At 39.8% G+C, this 22,500-nt stretch overlaps 1 protein-coding gene across 1 annotated transcript in view; it reads right to left on the bottom strand.

Annotated features, from left to right (window-relative positions):
* COL5A3 (collagen type V alpha 3 chain) overlaps positions 1 to 22,500 on the bottom strand; it is a 1,727,233-nt gene that overhangs the window by 1,097,272 nt on the left and 607,461 nt on the right. Inside the window, exon 15 of the mRNA XM_044084684.1 lies at positions 9,671 to 9,724. Coding sequence (XP_043940619.1) covers positions 9,671 to 9,724 — 54 coding nt within the window. The remainder of the gene's footprint in view (positions 1 to 9,670; positions 9,725 to 22,500) is intronic.

Raw genomic sequence — 22,500 nt, 5'->3', positions numbered from 1 at the left:
AAAGAAGACAAATGTATTTTGAATAAGCAAAGAATAGCTAAAGTTGAAACCACAGTTATATTTGCTAACATGTTGGCATGGTATCACATCACTTAATGAAGAGGTTTGCAAGCAATAAGGTGTATAAAGAAGAATGTAAAACGTGGAATTCTCTACTCAAAAGGTATTGAAAATAACCTTTGAACAGTTGTTTTCCCTTCAAGGGCCTTCATTGTTGACCCTTTTCATCCTTCTTAATGATTTTTTAGCCATTACTAACCATACTATGGGGTAAGACCTGCTCTAGTTCAATTGCTGGATTCAGAATTATTCGTTTTATAACTATGGTATCTTCATTTTTATATGTTTTCCATTTGAAGGAGTAACTGGGTTCAATGGAAAGTGCAATATGTGAAATTGACAGTCTTGACTTAAGTGAAAAACTCACATGTGCTGCTAGGCTCCCTACTAAAATGTCAGCACTGCACTGGAAATGCTGTGTGCTAATAAGCTGAAAAAAAAGACCAAAAACACAGGAGCAGAGTGAATCTCAAAAATCGCTCTACTTGCAAGGTGGGCAATCCCCCCCTTACTCCTTATGTGCCGGACAAGCCCCCTATACACCCCCAAACTTATATATACCAATTCTGAACTTACCATACCACAGAGAAAAGGGAATATTCTGAAAAATGCCAGACTTAATATATGTTAGTCAGATCTTTCATCCATTCAGTCTCCATATTTTGGGACTAGGTCTAGCGGGTCCCAACATTTCAAATGGTTACTGCGCTGCTACAAAGGAGATTATAGCATGGACAAGAGTGTTTTCATACAGATTGGTTACAAGAAGCACAGTGATAATCTTTTGCGTTTTTTTCATACCTTTCAGCTGCTATTGTTAGGCACCTTAGATTTAGCCTTGCTCCTTCTACACTTTCTGAGTTCCAGTGAAGACAGATCTGATTATGGGGACATACCTTATTAAATAAATAAAATAAGCCTTTACAACTATTCTAAACCACTTTACTGCACAGGATCTTGAATTGGAATAACTTGTACTGTGAAAAATTTAAAAATTATGCCCTTTTTGGCACTTTTAATTTTTAAATATTAATACTAAACGTGGAGAGGTTGGGAATTATGCTTACTTTACACATGTCAATTAGCAGGCTAGACCAGTAGGAGTAAGTGTGTCATTTAGGCTTGCTCTAGTCTGCTAACCAGTACCTGAATGCTTGGATACATATAATAAATATAGAAAAAGGATGACCTTTGCCTACCTTGAGAAACAAAGAGAGCCCCGCTGTTCCTCTCACCATGCATGTACCCTCCCTTATAAAATGTGGTCTGGTCCCAGAAGGCCTAGCCATCCAGTGAAGTACACCCCAGTTGTCAAGAAAACAACACAGTAGATAAGGGGTAGATTAGGGACATACAAATCCCCAAAACCTAATGCCTTGTTGATTATTAAAGTCAAATTAAGGGCAGGTTTGTAAAAAAAATAAGGTATTAGCAATTGTTATTTCAAAGGCAATAGGAGAACTATCTAGCACTGACTTTTTTACTTTTAAATCCTGTCATTACATGGCAGCTTTTATTTTACTATATTATTGGAAAATAATGCTACTGGCTTCATCTGGAAGCCATAAAAGGAATGAGTCATCAGTCTGCTAAAAGGTGTCGTGAGGAAAGCCCCCCGGAACTGCACATAAATAGAGAAGGGGGTGAATATTAATAGAGACTACAAGGGCTGAGTCTCTTCTCACTAGAGACCAGAAGAGCTGGGGAGGGCATAATACTGATATATAACATGACATCAGGAAGACAAGAAGGGCTCATTTTGAACAGGAAGACCAACGGTGGCAAGCTGTAGGGACTACCATAGATCTCCAAAAGCGCTTTTTTTTTGCAGAGATAGTGTTGGACCCAGGAGAATGAACTATCAGAATGGGAATCGACAGATGCATTCAAGAGAGGATGGAACAGAAATGAGTGACTCTTCTGCAGGTTGGCAACTGGAGTCAGTATTGTGATAGCTAGGCCTACTTACAGGGTGAGGTGAAAACAAAATTGAAGAGGAGATGGAATGTTAAATGCAATTAAAGTGCAGACTAGATAGGCTTCTCCCCTTCTCCCATCTTGTTAAACATGTATAATTTAAGGTATTTCCTACTTCTACACCCTGTTATGCCCTATACATCCACTCTACCTACCTCCCTGCAATGTTTTTCTCTGTATGCATTTGTATGTATATATAAAATGTCTTACAGTGCCTTAATGATAATTATGCACATGGTTTAGTCTTGCACCTGAAAGTTGTAATTAAAATCCTGAAACTTTTCCAGTGCTTGTGCTTTCTTGTGTTCCTTACTTTTTTGACTCTCCATGTTTATTTCTACAAAAATCAACTGGTCAGAAAGATTTAGCATAACCAAAATAGTTCTGCAGGATATCCACTTCTTATGCCTTTTTTGCCAGTGTCCCCAGCAGGGCATCTGGTGCTATGTCTCCTACAAATGATTAACTCCACTATGCTGAAAAAAAGGTCTTACCTCTAAGAAATCTGTCTCTTAGAAGCAAAGCTGACTGTTGTAGTGTACAAAAACAGGGTGCAGGTTGATCAGATTTAGCTGGTATTGATGAGAAACGCAAAGACAGTAGTGGCATAACTCCAAGTAGGAGTCTGCAAGTAGGTAAATCATCCTCTCACAGTGAGGAAAAAAAGAACAAAAGCATGAAAGGAATCTTTTTAGGACAGTTCACATCACAGAAAGTCATTCTCCGGTAAATCAAACATCTCGCCTCAGTCTTCTTAATACCAGAATAGGGTGCTCAAGTCTGAGAAAACAGAGCTCCAAGTGGCAATGGTCCCATCATCTGTGACCACCCTTTCTGGTACAGGCAATCTCATTTTAATTTTCTCTAAATTCGGAGATCAGACATTGAACTTATCACTTTCACAGCGAGTCTGGTAATCTTCATCTGAACCCCCATATGGTAGCTATGACAACAGACTTTAGTATTCTCAGTGAAGCCTGCAGCCCAGCAGTAACTCCAGTTGTCAGATTACCCAAGATGGACACTAACTACAAATCACCAACTCATTTTAGCCACCTATTTCATTTAAGGCATGCATTATGGCAGCATTTCTATTATGTCCCTAACCTCATCGCTGGTTGTGATGTGAGCAAATGCATCACTACGCAGACTTCCTACCCCTCTCAATCAGCACATACATGTTGTGTCAAATATAAAGGAGAGGGCTGCCATAAATGACTGGGAAGCCAGAGCCTATATCATCCTGGGTAAAGTAGCTGCTTATATGCAAGCTTTTTCTTGTATCATTGCACACCAGCTAGCTGGAAGCCAACACATCCTCTCCCCCAGGATAGGAGAAATGTGTACAGCTCCCATCCTCCCTTCACCAGCTCTTCCACCGTCAAGATCACTACTCAAACTCAGGTCATCTAAGTTGCAGCCAGGACTTCATCCACCTGTGCACAGGCCAGGCTCAGACACTTCCATATTGTTGAGTGACACAGAATATAAAGCTGCTACCCAACTATCTATGTGAAAACAGTGTCATATCATATGTCATAGTAATATCTGTTTGTATGCACTAACACCTTATTACATACGTTCCAGTTATGTCCATCCATATGTGTGCAAGTTGTTTCATACTCGCATCTGTCTATGTACATCCAATACCATGTTCGTATCACTTTGTGGTACATTAACATGCTACAATATTTTAAACAATGCTAGATAACTCCCTCGGTTTGATGCTGCAATATTCATGTTTCTGCATGCCTGTGTGCACTGATACCATATTATGTTCCCATCGGTCTGCATTTACTGAAACTTTACTCTATATATATATATATATATATATATATATATATATATATATATATATATATATATATATATATATATATATATATATATCTGTTTAGGCTCATAGTTAAGTACTAGCCGATAAGCCTACAGACCATTACAAGCCTAGCCAATAAGCCATATTCAAACATTCTCTCCAGCTTCAAGAAGGGCAACACATGATAGACCATGGGGAGTATTTGATGTTGCCCATCCAACTATCTGGGTTTACATTGAAGGTGGCAAGGATACTACTCTGTTTGACATGTAATGAAATTTATTCCAGAAGTGGGAAACATGTTGAGATATGAGTTTATTAAGGCAGTGTGTCTTATTTATCTGTAGATGAAGGTTTACTTTTTTTAACCAGGTATTAAGAAACCATATGTTCTGCAAGTGAATAGGAGGTCAAGGATAGTCGATCTTTCATGGCTTATAATGGATCTAGATGTAGATCCCCACAGAGGACTCTGTGAAAGGCCATGTACTGAAATAGGGTTGTAACTCTTTTAGTTAGGATTCTCTGAGGTCTCTCAATTTGAGTGATAGATTTAGACAAATACATGCCAATGAAATATAACTAGATATGAGTAAAAGGGAAGTAAGACTTCTTTGGCTCTAGAAGAATAGCCTTTAGAAATTAGATAACCCAGAATGGTTTCAAAACTACTGTGTATAAATTATGGTTAAAAGTCAATGAATTACCAAAAAAAGTGCTTAGATTCCTTCGAACAGTGTCTGACTGTAGGGGTTTGTCACCTGTATGGCATAATGTGGAAATGTCCTATTTATCAAAATTATCCATACTACAAATGTTCACACTGTCCTTGCACTGATTGTCTACACAGGCTAACCCATGTTGAAGCAATTATGAGTCAGTGGCAGATCAAACAACACTAAAGTTATAACCATTTACAGATAACCAAGGCCCAAGAATGACCTTTCCACAGGGTTAAGAGGTCCAGAGTATGATCTGATGTACCATGTTTATGCTTTTTTGTGTGCACTGACAAAGTAACATGTTAATGCTTGTTAGTATGCCCTGACATTGTACTGTATCTGTGCCTACCTGCATGCACTGACATGGTACTACATTTATGCCTGTCAATGTGCACTGACATAGCACCAACGTCTTGCCTCTCTACCAAGTTCTTGCAATATCTGTCAGTATGCAGTGATGCAATACCATGTTTATGCTATCTCCATGTACTGACACCATACCATGATTATGCCTGCCTGTGTGCAATGACAAGGCAACAGGTTTATTCTTGCTGATTGCACTGACAAAGTTAGCATGTTTATGCCTGCCTATATGCACTGATATAGTATCATACTTATTTCTGTCAATACGGACTGATGCACTATTTTGCATTTGATAACCTGTGTGCATTAACATAACACGTTGTTTACACCTATGTTTACACAATGATACAGTACCACATTTTATGCCAATCTATATACACTGACATAGTACCACGGTTATGCATGTCTTTGCAAACTGATTCAGATCTGTGTTTATGCCTGTTTGGGTTCAGTAACACAGTACCATGCTTATGCCAGTCTATGTGTACTAACATACTACCATGTTATTTCAGTTTGTATGCACTGAGACAGTACCATGTTATGTCTACTGCTATGCATTGAGACAGTGCAGTGTCTGTGCATGTTTATGCATGTCTATGTATCCTATGAGCACTGACACAGTATCATGCTCATGTCAGTCTTAGCAGTTCTGACATGGCTTGACCCATTTCTCTCAACAAAGTCACTTCAGAAGACAAAAATCTATCCTCCAAAAGAATTCTATTTCAATGTGGATTTCTACAAAGAGCTTCTGAGGATCTACTGCCCACATGGGAGATCTATAGTACGCATTTAACCTATGTGGGGTTAGATACATCTCCCATTACAGTTCTTCTCAGACAAAGGACTAGTGTAAGGAAAGAGGATTTGACCAATCTTTTGTTAACTCCTTTTTTTGTTTTATTGATGTGTGACAGTCAAAATTAAGATTATTGTCAATAGTAATACCTAGTAGTTTTGTAGAAATCAGGAGTAAATATGGTGTTATCAGTGGAAGTAATAGAGGTAAGGTTAGTGTTTGTAGGTTATAGAGTAAGGTCTGCTGGGTCAAGGAAGGATGCTATCTGGTGAGTTTATAAGGAGTAGTAGGTCACTAGGGTCATCTGGGTCAAAAAATTATTGGTTTTATTAGTTTATTAGGACCATTGATGAGCTGTTTTGGTTCAGCCAAATTGATTGAGGAAGGGAGGTAGGGTTATTACTGTTACAGTAAATATGTTATATGGGAGTCTACCTAGACTAGTGTTTGAGGAGTTTGTTATGTTATAGGTAGGAAAGGATGTGGGTGTTGATAATATTAATATTATGGAGGAGAGGAGACACAGATGATATTTATTGATTTAGTAGTATTGATTTGAAGTTTAGAACTGATAACTTCAGCATTATTGTCATTGGTGGTAGTCAGATTTTAAGGTATAATTTTGGAGTTTGTTTTATACAGAATCCTTTTCTTTTCTCAAGGCCAGTTACATGCTTATCTTATATAGGCCATTTTGTAAAGAATAAAAACTTGTTATAAGCAAGTCAGAATTTGCCATTCCTCACTGCTTTTGTTGGGAGGGATATAAAAGATGAATTATTTATTTACTGTTTGCATACTGCATGTTGTTAATTGTAATGTGCTATGAGTTTAAAGAGGTCACAATACAAATAAATCATTCATTCATACTGCCGGGTCACTGAGCAGTGTTCTGCTGACTTTCACATGTGCATTAAGAGGCCACACTGTTCCCCTTTGAGTCATTTGGTGCCAAGCCCTTTCTCTCCGGTGAGGTATGATATGGCATTGTTGCAAGGCATGACTTTCATTAATCACCCTACACATATTGTCCCGTGTAATATTGCATTGTTTTGCTGCAAGAATTTCAAAACACAAAGCCTTGATATTTTCTGTCTTGTCTCCAGAAGTTATCATAGATCCTTTCCTTCTGTTGCCATGAATACATGCAGGCACAGCCTCCTACTTCAGTTATGCAGAAAATTCAGAAAAAAGAAGAATTTGAAAATGGCATTTTTTTCTTCAATTCTCGTTTAAAGTTTCTAATTAGCATCTCCATTTAACTAAAACCATCTCCCAGTATCTGCTATTACTATTAATTATACAATAAAAGATAATTCAAAAACCTGTACACTGATTGGATGACCCAGTAAAAGTGTTCATTATAAATCAAGCATATGCTAATAGAAGTAACTCTGGCTGCTAAAGTGTTTTAGAGCAGCCAGATTGATGATACACACTTCTGCAGACTTTTGCAAGCTACCTTTTTTCTTTTTATTCTGTCCCATGTGGAGCGTCTTATTTTTTTTCATAAATCATGCAGAGTTATGGATTCTGCAGAAAATACACATGAAAGGAAAACTATTCTTCCTAGCTGTTGTCTTTCACTCCATTCTTCTGCAACTAGTTAAATATTCAAAAACATGCATACTGATTGGACAGATCAGTTAGTATGCTGATTGCACATGTAAACAATTTTTTTTACTGAACATATTTTCTCTATGCCACTTGAAACTTTTTTCTTAAATGAAATTTACACTAGTTTTCTTCTATGAGAAGAAAAAAATGTTCTGCATGTCTGGAGTGGAGTGCCCGTACAAGACACTCACATTGCACAGTGCATACCTAGAAACGTCTTAGTGTAGACAGAGCATGTGCAGTGCCATCTTACTGTAGACAGAGCATGTGCAGCGCCATCTTACTGTAGACAGAGCATGTGCAGTGCCATCTTACTGTAGACAGAGCATGTGCAGTGCCATCTTACTGTAGATAGAGCATGTGCAGTGCACATCTTAGATGCTCCACAGTACCACAAGTAGGCTGAAGAGCACTACTCTGCCCTCATAATCAAACCATGCCAGCCATGGGTAAATCCTAATATACCCACACCAATCATGAAATATTGCTAAATTATCTTCTCTTTTCAGAGTCCCATGAAGCATCATTTGCCCATCCATGCCCTTCATGTACATCATTCATTATTTTATTTTTCTGTTCTTCTTACTTATTCTTCTCTTTGCATAGTTTTTCTGACCACATTTGGATTAATCTACTTCTATATTCTGGTGGTTTTCTTCATTACTAGTGGGTATTGGGTATTGGCACAATGGATAAGGTATCTACTTTGCAGGTACAAAGTACATGGTTTAATTTTTACATTTGCGAAGCATGGTTAGATTTAAATAAAGCCCCCTGGGGCCATTAGCCATATAACTACCCATTAGCATTTCATCTATTCCTTAGGGATACAGAAAAGTCATTCAGTTCTTTTACTCATGGTTTTGTTTTGGTGTGTGTGTGTGTGTGTGTGTTTGTGTGTGTGTGTGTGTGTGTGTGTGTGTGTGTGTGTGTGTGTGTGTGTGTGTGTGTGTGTGTGTGTGTGTGTGTGTGTGTGTGTCTAAGAGACAAAGTAGCTTACTGTTGCCTTTTAATGATGTGCTTCATTTATTTACACCATGCCATGACTCTGACCACTGTTCACCTTGCTTGAAGTAATGGTTTAAACATATTATTTTTAATATCAGGAGACCCTTCTTAATTTGGTATGTCTCTTGTTCATTGTGCATGCAAGACACACACAGTACAACATCTGAATGTATCCCAGAAGAACTATAGCAATATTGCCAGTGCTACCTTCAGCCTAACTACTAGGCCTAGCATTGCATTATCATGAGCGAGATCTATAGTCAATGAGCACAAAAATACCCAACACAGACTGTGAAAAACAACCACACTTCTGTTTTACTTCTAAGTAGAAATTTCGTATTGTAACCTTTAAGTTAAAAGGTTTTATAATCAGTACTTTCATTTTAATTCTTGTGTGTGTGTGTGTCAAAATTTATTTGTTGATTTAATATTGTTTACCTGGACAAAACACTCATCCAAATAAACCTGCTCCAGGGTCAACTCAGCAGAAAATAAAGAATATTTAATACATTTTTAACATCTACGTGTGAAGTACAAAAGCAAAAAAGCAATACATAACAGCAGATAAATATTAAAATCACAGCAGTAGGAATCAACAGAGCATTATAAAGTCAGTTAACATCAACTAAATGCGAGTATAAATTTCATGACAATTAGTGTCATTCACTATTTAGATGCTATTTGCTATAGATAGTTACAATGATAATTTATATGCTGGTTCACGTACATCATTATGTAATATTAAGCAATAAATATTAACCTTCTTTACTGAGATTTGGGTGCTCAGAGTCCTGCATGTGCTCTGCCATTAGAACCCTCAGACACCCCTTCTTGAACTGAACTGTCTCTGTGTTTAGTCCTCTAATTTCAGATTGGCTGAACACAATATGACTTTTTTTTTTCTTGGCCTGGAACTCTCGGTATAACAATCATTAAGTTTTGGCTGTTCCAATTCCCCAACTGTGCTAAGAATAAAAGCACACTTTTTCAACAACAAGAACACATCTGAATAAAATGATTTATATGTGAAAGTAGTCCAATGCTTGAATAACTGGCATTACTATCAGGAAAAACTGTTTTCTAAGACAATTACTTTACAGGTAAAAAGACACTCACCCTAATTCTGAATTACTGTTTCATATCAGCAATAGCAAATATATACCCCGTTTTACTGTTTTTTATTTATTTATTTAACATCCCAGGTCATAAATTCACAGGCATATTAGTAAAATGTCTTTTTCTAGTTCTTAACACATTTAAAAACCATAGAACAGATATCTGTTTTTGCTGTTAATTTATTCATCTTACCCTTTTCCCAGACTTCCCAGGTGGTCCAAAAGAACCCTGCAAACCTCGAGGACCCTGCAACAAGAAGAAAAAATATGTTGTTAGTTCATTACAAAGTTAGAGTGAAATGGAAGTTGTACAACCCACTATTCCACTGAACTACTACAGAGTCCATCACAGAATTCTTCAAGGGGAAAATATTTTCTTTCTTTCTCCTTTTCTTCATGTACCAACCCAGCTGACCATCAGCGGATAGGTGTTGCTACAATTGCTCCTACTTCAGGTGTCCCTGATACTACCCCTGATACCCCCTGTCATCTCTCTCATGGCTAGGACTGCTACAGTCAACAGCTGGTTTGGAAGGAGAAGGGGATGTGTGGAGTGGAGCAACATGGCAGCATCACATAACAGTGAGGAATTTCTGATATGCTCTAACTGGATGTGGCTAACTGACATCTCTCACACCATCACGAGTATTGTCAATTAACCCCCCCCCCGAATGATGAATCCACCACCTATCTGTTGTGCCATTATGGCCCTAGCCCCCTAGCCCCATCACTGAGGGACTGCCAGATCTCATGAAAAAACACCATCCTTCATCCCAGAATGGGCAAGTCAATGGCTTCAGCCCCTTCCTAACCCTCCACACCTGGACTCCAGTGCTCAGGTGCTAAATGAACTCACCAGGGTCACCCAGAGCTACATCTCTCCTGCTGTGCCACAGGAAGTAAACTATTTATTTTATAGACTAAGGTTTCTACGTTTTAGATAAAATACCATTTCTATTTACTGGTGAGTGAAGGGAAGATTATTTATTTAAATATATCCAGAATGTCTGTAATTTTCCAATGTGCATTTCAAAAATATGAATTAACAGTCACCAGCACTAACCCTAAAAGGATTCTAAATCTGCACAATCTCTTTAAGCCATCATACTATTATCATTATTTATTTATTTATCTACATTGCTTTCTCGACCAAGTACTGCCATTAAGCATATAAATTTCCTTTTCTAAGAGACGACCTATAAAGCAATACATATCTAGTATACATATTGCAAATGTATCAAGAAAAACTTAATTCTATTTCTCTATTCAACAAATATAGCAATGCTGATCACTGATGGCTATTTTTAGATTTGATTCAGGCCAGTGGCTAGTTTGAGCCAAATGGAAAAGTAAATGACAAATACAGACACTGTAGTTAACTACCAGTAGAAGGCAACATGATTTACAAACCACAGTCCATAGAACATATTCTAGACTAGAAATAATTATTCTGATTGTTTAGATGTCATAAAATATATATTAATGCACATGATGCTGAAGAGAGCAAGTGAAACTTGCAGAGACATGAGTAAGCAATCAGTCAACAGCATATTAAAAGCCTAGCAAGTAAAAAAATATTCCAAACCTCTTTCAGTCCTTAAGGAGGGCAATACAAGTTATCAGATGGAAGAATTTGAAGGTACCATTCAATTAACTAGGTTTAGCTTGATGGTGGCAAGGGTGTTACTCTGCTTGATATGTTCCAGTGAAATTCTGTTCCAAAGACGGATATACATTGGATTATATATTTATCATGCTAACATGTCTTATTTATTTGTTGATGAAAGATGATATTTGAAGAACCGTTTGTTAAGTGAAAGAATAGGATGTTATGGAGACGTGTGTATTTTAGGGCTCAGAAGGATAGACAGAGATCAGCAGTCCTAGAGAAGGTCAAGTAATGTGAAAGGGGTGACCACCTGTCTGTCTGTCTGCACACATAACAGAGGGCTTGAGGCCACTGATCTTTTTAATTAGGAATCTTTGAAAGTCGAGTGATATGTTTCTACAAATACATGCCAAAAGGGTACTGGATTCAGTAATGGGTTTGATAAGAGATGAATAAAGAGGTATTAATTTTGTTGGATCTGTACAAGATGTCTTTGGAAATTAGTTGAGCCACAGTGAAGGATTTCTGAACTACTACAGATAAATTATAGTAAAAGGATTGGAATTATGAACAAGACCAATTATGTCTGTGTCTGGTTGGAAGGGTATATTGCCTGTAGAGCTGCCTGAGAAAGAGATCTGAAGTTAATCTGAACTAAATCCAAGGCATCCACTGTGTTGAACAAAAAATAAGTATATTTTAAGCTTGCATTGTACTTTTTGAACTGTATTTTCCTTAATTGCTGCTTCATTTCTACTGTTTTTACTGCTGTGACTGTTGCACTTTGAATTTCTAGTACTTCTGTGATTCATAGTATAAGCTAGATTCAGATTTGATTAATCTAGGCTGTTTGGTATTACATGCACAATAAAACCAGCCATCCTACATTAAGAAGGTCCTCCTGAACCTTCTTGGCAGAAGTGTGTAGCCCAAGACCCATCTAAGTTGGAGACTGCTGGAAAAAGGCTCAGTTTGGGGCTTTCCTGTTGTTTAATTTGTGTCAAAACTGTTTAACTTCACTTGTGTTTAAGCTGTGCACCATACTGCAGGGTTTAGTGCTGCTGTGTATAGAATCAAATACTTAAGGAACACAATTTTCCCTTAACATCTGCTAGAGAACCTCCTTAGCTCCACCTCCTCTCTGTGCACAACACAGTTGCGCACTGCTACCTAGCGAGCAACTCAGTTGTGCATTTGGAGATATTGACACAGTCATCTATACTCAGCCCTCCACAGAACAGCCATCTTTGTTAGTCTCACAGCAAACCCTGTTCCATCTAGCCCATCCCCAAATGTCACTACACTATATAGCCTCCATAATTGATGGACAATTTCACACCATTTCTCCAGCCAATCTGATTGACTTGGGCATCCTCAGGCAATGTAGTCATTGCTAATATAGACTGACAACCACTAGTTCCTAAAGCAAACAAACACAGCATGTGAGAGATGTAACTATACCATGAAATTAGAATCAGTCCTTTCACATAACAATATAAAAGATATACAACAGGTTGTCAGCACAGATATCTCCCTTCTCACACAAGACAAGGTCAAGACACATAAACCTACACACTTGAAGGTACTCACTAAGAGCCTACCAAAAGACCAGAGAACTCCCAAGTGCAAACAGCATGCATATACTGGTACACGAACATACTCCATTGCTACACATAACACACATAGTGTCTCAACAATTTACCCGCTAAGACAAAATACCTTAAAACCTAATGTACTGGTCACAGGCGATTCAATAGTGAGACACACAGATGTCCCAATCACCAGGTTGAGCAAGGAGAAGGTCACAGTTAGCTGCCTGTCAGGTGCCAGGATCCATGAAATCAAACACGCACTCAAGTCACTCAGCAACAAGTACCATTATGAGTCTTGTCATAGTACATGTTGGTGTGAATGACTTGAAACGTACCCTTGTGGACTGTATGAAGAGAGACATCACCAAACTCTCAGATTATGTGTCCCAAGCAGGTATGTCCCTAGTCCTAAGCAGCATTCTACCTTCACCCAGGATGATGCCACAATACAGACAAAAAATGATTGATTTCTATAATTGGCTCAGCTTCTGGTGTCACTCCAGGGGTATCCAGTATCTATCTGCCTGGGAAGGCATTGTCAACAGTCCATGCTGCTTTGCCAGAGATGGCCTTCGCTTGTCTCCTCAAGGTTTTCAGATACTGGCAAAGATGCTTGCCTCTCCCATAGTGCCTTTTTTAGGCAATGTCCAAACAACAAAACTTCCAATGTTAAGAAATCCACTAAAGACAAACTCAAGGTCATGCTGCTTAATGCTAGGAGCTGAAATGGTAAACTGCTCTCCATGAAAGCACCTCTCCTTGGAAAATGCTGACGTTTGTGCAGTCACTGAGACTTGGTTCAAAGCTGCTGACAGCACCCTAGCTGTACAAGACTATAATGCCTTTCACACATTCAGACCCCAAATCAAGCATGAAAGAACCAGTGGTGTATCCATCTTCATTAAATTCAAATGCACCTCAAGACTGGTGAAACAGTACGACTCTTTTGAACTACTTCAGGTCCAAATAACTACAGGCAAAATACCCCTCCACATCATTGCTAACTACAGGTCCCTACCATGAGCCAAGAGAAGCACACTGCCTGCCTGGACTTGTTAGAGTTGCTCAGTATACAACCAAATACCTTGGTCATGTGAGGTTTCAACTATCCTTCCATTGACTGGGCGACTTACATGAGCACAAACACGATTGCTACTTGGTTCCTAGACTTGTTAATTCAAATGCCCTGGAACAGTTGGTCTGCACCCCTACAAGGGGCTCAAACATCCTGGACCTAGTGCACACCAACATGGGGGGGTCACTGCACTACCCCCTGTATGTTGCCATAGTAAAGATCAAACCTAACAGCTTCACAGGAGTAAAAAAATGAAAAATTTCTCCAAAGCAAACTATTGCCTACTAAATTGCTTTCAATATAAGAATAATTATTTTTGCGTTAATAAGTAACCTATAATAAAAGGCAATTCAGTGTCCTAGACTGGAGATGCAGTTATAAGGAAAAAATGAGTTAAGTTTGCCATGAGATGTAAGGTTAAAGTGAAATTGACTAATTATGAGATAATGAGGTGAACAAAATGGTAACTTGCATCTATCTGTATGGTTGTGTATACGGTTGTGAAGTGTTTTACTTGGCAGCTTTACAGAAGATGCAGTGACGAATATTTAAAGTAATCCAAATTGGGGTACACTAGTTGTGGTCATGAGTCTAGAAACTTTACAGGAATGTATTTACAATATTTATTTCTTAACTATGTAAACCCACACAGCAAAAGTGCTTGTATTCATGGTAACACAGAGGCATGTCTGGTTTTAAGTGACTTGTTCACATTAACTCAGTCTGTTGTTGAAGAGTGAGGGAATCCAATCCAAGACTACAAAATGAAGCATATTAGCATTGTATTGTACTAAGCCTGTGCTAAAGTGCCAGGCATCGGTCAGGATGATGCAGCCATACAGCATGTTGGACTGGCCATTCTCTGTGAGTAACATCAGCACAAAAGGTATACGGCAAGCCGGGGATAGTTTTTCTCTGAGCTTTGGCATAAATCATCTGTGTAACTTCACATTCAGGAAAAAAAAATGGTTCTAGTAAATTGAGTATTTCAGGTAACCATGCTTGAAAAAAAAACTTACATCTACACTCTCAGCATTGTCAGGGTAGCCATAGATTTGTTGGCTATTTCTACAATTGCTTCTCTAAAAACTATCTATTTGAGCAGGTACGACTGCATTTGTTTTAGATGTGGGATGGTATCTATCTCCTATGTGTCCCTCTATCCTGTTTTCCCTCATACCATTCTGCTCCCCATCCTACCTGCACCATCAGGCATCCTCACATAACCAGCTTGTCCTGCTATGCTGTAGTCCCTCTTCTTCTGGAACCAAAGTAAGTACTGTACAATGCCTGCTGTGATGGCCATAACATGGATGCATGCTTTCAAAAAATCTTGTCATAACTAAAGGTCACACATTCTTCTTGGTAGCTACAACTTCCTGTTTGGGTCCTAGTATATAACTGATTATCTTTCAGCTGCTACTCCTGGGTTCAGAATACCTCCAGAGATGTGCAGCTGATGTTGACTCTTTATTATTATTCATTCAACAGGGGACCAGTCTGTTAAACTTGGGTAGCATGGAAGCAATCGTGGTTCCTTCTCTATGTGTCATACAGGTAGTTAGTTAACAGTACATATTCCCTGGATAATAAGTCCAGTTATATTTCTAGTTTAAGTAGTCTAGTAGTTTTGCTACAGCTTTTAAATCTAAAACATTGTTATTGTGTGAAGGGAGTATGTTCAATAAGACAATATATTAGGCATTTGTTTTTCTAGGAAACTCAGACTGTTGAAAGAGCTATGTTTTAATGTTGAGACTTTTCAGCCAAGACTTTTTCCATCTGCTAGAAGGAGTCACAGTTTCTTGGAACAAAGCAAGAACTGGTAAATTATATCCATCCATCTATCCATAACCTTTTTTTTTTTCCATTTTTGCACATGGGGTTGGGGTGCAACTTCAACACTGATAATCACCTACAGCCAATGTTCACACTGCTGAGTGGCTAACTCTGCCACTGTTGTTCTTCCATGCCACACACAAGCACGCTCACACACTTATGGTCAATTTAGTGTGTCCAGTCCACCGACTGCATATTTTTGAATGTGGGAGGAAACCAGACAGCTGGAGAAAACACACATAAACACAAAGATGACATGAGGACACACAGAGTGCTCCCCAGCCAAAACTCAAACCAGAGAACCTCTTGCTGTGAAAGAACAACACTACCTGCTGTGCTACTGTCCCGACTGGTAAAAAATACAGATTTTTATTAGAAAAGCAATAAGACACTTTGTTTTGGAAGCATGAAATACTATTAAGAAAAAAAAAACTCTACTTTTAATCTGAACCTTAAAAGCTCTGGTAAGCTCCTAGGTTGTCATGTCATCCTACAGGCTACATCATCAGATGTTTATGCTCTCTTATTCTGAAAGATACAGTCTCAAGGGTAGAAAGTGTTTTAGTGGAGATCACAATGGTTTCATCAATCTCATTGAAGACAGAGGTTATTTCTTAGTCCATCAATCCAGAGTCTGTAATATCATGCTGTTAAATTAGTTCCCCAAATCTCGGAAGCATAACATCGTAATAGCTTTTTGATCATTTCACATGCCCACATTGACCCGACAATGCACAGACCAATAATATGACCATCAAATATCTCCATACGAATTATCCCTTCAAAGCTGATACTCAGAGCCAATCCAGCACCAGATAGTGGAACGATAAGGAGCTAGGATGTGTGGGCTTCATAGTGCATTATGTGTGATCAAATGGATGAAGCATTGTGTCATGGGTTCTAGTCTGTACTTAACATTAGCCAAGTCAGACCTCAAGCCATGCCCTCACAGCTAAATTTAGTCAGTCTGATGATGGCACATGCATGGGGAGGTAACATTCAGTCAGAACCACTGCATGGATCTTTGCAGCCAGAGGGGTCCTTCCTAAATGAGTCTTTATGGATATTTGCAGCCAGAGGGGTCCTTCCTAAATGAAGCAGTTGAAAGAGGGTGAACTGCATTGAAGGGAAGGAAATGCTGTGAAAGATGGGGTGGCTATATAGAGGAAAATATGTGGTTGTCAAAGGGCATGACAGGGTGTCCAGCCTCATTCAGTCAGCAACATCGTTCATAACAAGCATTTCCTCAATGCTGAAACATAGCTCGTAGAGCACTGGAGTTTTGCAGTGAAGTGAGGGGATTTTAGTGCATTTTATCACTGGTGCAGTGTAGCAGCAACAGGAATGTCCACCTTTATTTAATATGTTTTCAAATACTATATACAGAAGTATTTAATGGGGAAACAACATATATCAAAATGCTTTTATATATAACATACCTGCAGCACAACAATTTGTCAATACTACAATCAGTCCTAAAAATAACATGTTATCTTGCAACCTTTAGAGACAGCTCTCCAAGAAAGCTGCTAGGGCATGGTGCAGTATAGAGTTGGTCAGAGAATCAAACTAAAAGCACTCAGCTATTAAAAAGCCTAGTAACTACTGCATCAACGAAAGTACCACAATATATTATTATGAATTACATTACTAGTGGATATGAAGCAGAAAGGGTTAGGAGCAATGCGTACTACTGAAGAAGAGTAAGCCCATGACCTATGCCCTGGGTGCTAATAAAACCGAACACATGGTATAGGTTCATAGGTTAGTACTAAGCTATCTGCCCTCATGGTCCATTATAGGTCTAGCCACATTTCCTGTCCCAAGGATAAAAATCAAACCTTGTACCTTGTGTCTGTAAACACCATAAAAATTATGACAAACCATATAGAGAAGGAAATGCTTGATACTGTGTTTGGACGTCAACATTATGACTGCAGACAAGGAAGCACTGTGACCTTAAGCTTTTATAGAGTATTTTCCAAAGAGTCATATGTAAGTTATCAGTTAGATGACAGAGATCATTCTTTGCTCATCAGAAGTATGACTTTAAGGTACAGTATAAACCATAAAAATAGACATAATTGGAGCATATTTAGGACATTTTGCTAGAGAAAGACTTAAAATTTTTGTTGGTCATGAATGATAAACCAGTTACAGATTAGAAACTGCCAGCATTACAAGTTTCTGTTAGTGACAGAGCTATACAACTGTTACGCAAAGTCCTTATGGCCAGATGGCCTGACAAATTCATTCACTTACCTAGCCATATTTCACATCCAAAGATGGCTGATCATCAGTGCTATGGATTAAGAGTACTTTGGACCCTGGGTGGTTTTCACACCATGAGCCCCCTCCTCCCTACACATTTCTGGGGGAACATGCATAAATTCACTTTTATCTGAATTCATCTTCCTGATTTAATTTAAGACTATATGAACGGCTGTCATTGTAATCCACCAATGATACTTTTTTTTATTGAAAAATATCCAAGCTTCCTAAGTATCAGTTTCTAAACAAGTCATAAGTGCTTGATTATTTTAAAGTCACAAATGAGCTTGTCTGCAGTTTGCAGGTTGTTTTTCCTGAATCTAAGGAGTTTCAATCAGCAATTTCATTGCTCATGAAATACCATTTTCACAGTAGTTTAATGTTTTTCCTTAAGAGTGGAAAACATCATAGGTTCATAGGTTCATACTAGGCTATCTGCCCTAGGGCATTTATAAGCCTAGCCAGAGTGTGTTTGGCTTTCGCCACCCATTTTAAATGAATTTTGCTATGCCCTTTTTCGAGGTTTAGTTTACTGTGCCTCTGTCTAACAGTGACTCAGAAGTGATACCCAGGGTAAACCTATGATCTCCCATCCACTCATCAAGATTCCTCTTGAAGAGAGTCAATGAGGGACTCTGCCTAACCTGGACTGGGATTTTATTCCAGAGTGAAGGGAGCCTCTGGGTTATGAAATTGTCCCTCCAGCATGTCCTATTAATTTCAGTGCTGAGGTTCAAGTCTCTCGAGCGCATAGCTCGATGAGATTTGGATTTTCTGAGGTGCAGCATGTCCATTAATTCCGGGTTGGACAAGGCTTTATACATCAGGCACAGATTGCCTCTGAGCAGAATCTGTATGCCACTGAGTAGAGCTGGAGTTTCTTTAACCGGGCAGCATATGGCATCTGTTTGAGCCCTTTGATCCTCTTGGTGAGGTACTTTTGGGGTCTTTCCAGTTGCTGCAGGTGTCTGGTAAGGTACATCCCAAAAGAGGCATTGTACTCAATTATGGGCCTGATGAGGGATGAGTAAAGAGGCACGATGACCTACCCTGATCTAGATGTGAATCCCTTCATGATTAGGTGACCTATATAAAATGTTTTTCTAACCACTTTGGCCACGTGGTTGTCAAATGAGAGATTGCTATCAACTTGGGTCCCCAGGTCCCTAATTACTTCTTCCGTACTTAATGGATTACCACCTATGTGGTAATTTGTGGGCACATTGTTATTGCCAAAGGGGATGACTATACACTTTTTGGCATTTAGCTTGAGGCCATGGCTCTGGCACCAGTTGTCTGTTTCTATGAGGCCCTTTTGGAGGATGCTTGTGTCGGCTGGAGAGTCAATTATGGCACCCAGTTTGCAGTCATCTGCGAACTTGGTCAGCCACAGTCCTTCCATGTTGGCCTGTACCTCCAAGAAATATGTACCGAACAAGAGAGGTCCCAGGACTGAGCCTTGTGGGATGCCACTTGTAACTGGTTTGGAGTCTGACATGGCTCCAGCAATTCTAACCATGTGGGTTCTGTCCTTGAGCCAGTTTGCAACCCATCTAGTGACATAGGGGTTTATATTTAAGCTGGTGAGCTTATCTATAATGCCCAAGTGGGGTATTGTATAGAAGGCTTTTGCGAGGTCCAGGTAGGCTGTGTGGACCACCTTCCCCTCGTCAAGGGCCTTGGTGACTGTTTCAAAGAAATCGACCAGGTTTAAGAGGCAGGATCTGCCCTTAACAAAGCCGAACTGGGTAAGATCCAGTGTCTGTAGGTCCCCAATATCTTTATTTATGAGGTCCATGATGATCCTTTCCATAGCTTTGCAGACCAAGCTAGTCAGGCTTATGGGGCGATAGTTTCCAGGATCCATTGAGGCACCACTTTTGTGGAGAGGGACCACTGTTGCTGAACGCCACTCTTTGGGTACATATCCTGTAGTAAGGCTGAGATTGAACAGTAGTTTTATGTTTGGGTTTAGCTCTTCTTGGAGTTCATGTAGGACGCAGCCCGGGACACTGTCTGGTCCCCTTGATGCTGTGTTTTTTGCTTTGGAGAGGGCGGCTCTTACCTGAGCATCTGAGATGTCAGGGGGGCAGTACACTGCTGGGATAGATATTTGCCCTTTTGGTGGGGAGGGGGGGGAGTTTGCACTAAACCTGTCAGCTAGGATGTTGGCAATGTCCGTGGGTTCGGTGTATTTTTTGTCATTTTGGACTAATTCTGAGCATATCTGGGAATTCCCACCAAGGTTCCTAACATAACTAAAGAAAGCCTTGTGATTATCCTTAGTGTCCTGTGCAATTTTTTCTCTCTAGGCTGGCCTTAGATGATTTTATGAGTGCCCATAGTTTTTTGCTAATACTGATCAGAGATGCCTTCCCTTTTTGGGATTTTGCTCTATCATGTAGTAGCTTCCTCCTTCTATTGTATAGTTTGTTTATGGCTGGGTCCACCAGACAGGACATCTGCCTTTGGAGGATTGGGTCTTGGTTTTATTTGGGATTGCATGATCCATGCATTCCTGAAGGTGTTCATAGAATGCGTTTATAAAGGATTCTGTGATCTGGGCCATATTTTCCACAGGCCCTGGGGCTTTGATGGATGCCACCTCGGTTTTGAGGAGTGTGAAATTTGCTTTAGAGAAGTTTTTCACTGTGGTATTCTGAGCAGGGGGTGGGGTCGGGATGTGAATATCCAGTGAGATTAGTTTATGGTCTGATCTTACCAGTGAGGGATACACTTCTGGTCTGGAGCATAGAGTCCCCATGTTGGTGATGATCAGGTCCAGTATGTTTTCCCTCTTGTGGGAGTGGTAACAAGATGTTCCATAGCATTTGAGTTTATAAATTCTAGGAACCTTTGGGCTAAGATGTTGGTGCTAGAGTAATGCTCCCAGTCTATGTTTGGGTAGTTGAAGTCGCCCAATATAATGGTGTTTGGAGAGACCTTCATATTTTCCAGTGTTCTCAAGAAGGCCGAGTGGGGTTCCTGGGTTTGGGAGGGTGGTATGTAGCAGGCTATAAACTGGAAGGCAGTGTTACCCACTGTTAGTTGCACATGGATAGTCTCTGATGCTTCATGCTGTGCCACCAACCTGGAGGTGTGGGTATCTTTGACAAATATTGATACTCCCTCCTTTTGTGGTTCGGTCCAAGTTTTGGGGCCGAAAAGCATGGTATGAGGTATAACCTGGTAGTGCTGGGGTGCTCTCGGGAGCCTTGAACCAGGTTTCTGTTACTGCACAGATATCGATGTTCTCCATGCTAAGGAGAGTTTCAAGTGCGTGCATCTTGAGGTTTAGACTTCTGGCATTGAGTAGCATTACTCTTAGTTTCTTATCCCTTGTGATACCTATGGAGGTGGGTTTGTCTTTTGAGCCTTGCCTAAAAAAGGCACTATGGGGGTAGCAAGAGCCTTTGCCAATATCCGAAAGCCCAGGGGTGACAGGTGCAAGCCGTCCCTAGCGAAGCATCGTGGCTTGTCGAGCATGTCATCCCAGGCTGACAGGCATTGGATCCCCTTTGAATGACACCAATACTTAAGCCAATTGTTGAAATTGATCATCTTGTCTTGATATTGTGGCATCATTCTTGGTGAGGGTAAGATGCTACTCAAGATCAGGGTCATACCGGCCTGGACTACATGCTCAGAGAGCTCCTATATGTCTCTTTTCATGTAGTCCAGGGAGGTACGTCTCAGGTCATTCACACCAGCATGGACAATGACTGAGTCATATTTTACTTGCCTTGGAGTGACCTGAGTGCTTGTGTTATGTGGCGGATCCTAGCGCCCGACAGGCAGCTCACCATGACCTTGTCCTTGTTCAGCCTGGTGAGCGGGACGTCAGTGTGCCTGATAAAGTATAATGTATGATAAAGATGTTGGGTGAGATGGGGGAGAAATGGCTCCTGAGGGTACTAATAGCAGTGTGGAGAGAAAGGCGTATCCCAGATGACTGGAGAATAAGCATACTCATGCCAGTGTACAAGAACAAAGGTGACATCCACAACTGTGGCCAGTACAGAGGCATCAAACTCCTATCACATTGCATGAAAGTTCTGGAGATGGTGATTGATAAACGGATATGCAGAGTAGTAGAATGTAAGATGGGAGATGAGCAGTTCAGATTCAGATCAGGATGCAGCACAATTGACCCAATGCTTGCACTGAGACAGACACTTGAGAAGAAGCTAGAGATGAGGAGAGAGTCCAACTGTGCATTCCTAGACTTGGAGAAAGCATATGACAAGGTCCCAAGAAAGATGATCTGGGCAGTACTGCGGTCATACCTCCTGAGGCTGGAAAACTATTGCACCCCACTCAAAGGATTTGTTTTATACACACACATGCACACACACACACACACACACACACACACACACACACACACACACACACACACACACACACACACACACATACAACACGCACACACCTTAGTGGCTTTGTCATGCTGAAATTGTGGTACAGTGAGGTTCAAGGAATTTGTCCTTTCCCCATTGTAGTGTGATCTTTCAGTTAATATATATATATATATATATATATATATATATATATATATATATATATTTATATATATTTATACACACACAAGTAACAGAGGGAGGGGGTTTCAGATATGCCTACCCCCACCCGCAAAT

Source organism: Protopterus annectens, chromosome 9.part0 (genome assembly GCF_019279795.1).
Source record: "Protopterus annectens isolate FY-2018-M chromosome 9.part0, PAN1.0, whole genome shotgun sequence".
NCBI classification, from domain to species: Eukaryota; Metazoa; Chordata; order Ceratodontiformes; family Protopteridae; genus Protopterus; species Protopterus annectens.
The sequence above is the reverse complement of the archived record's forward strand: the minus strand, read 5'-3'. Positions and strand labels throughout refer to the sequence as shown.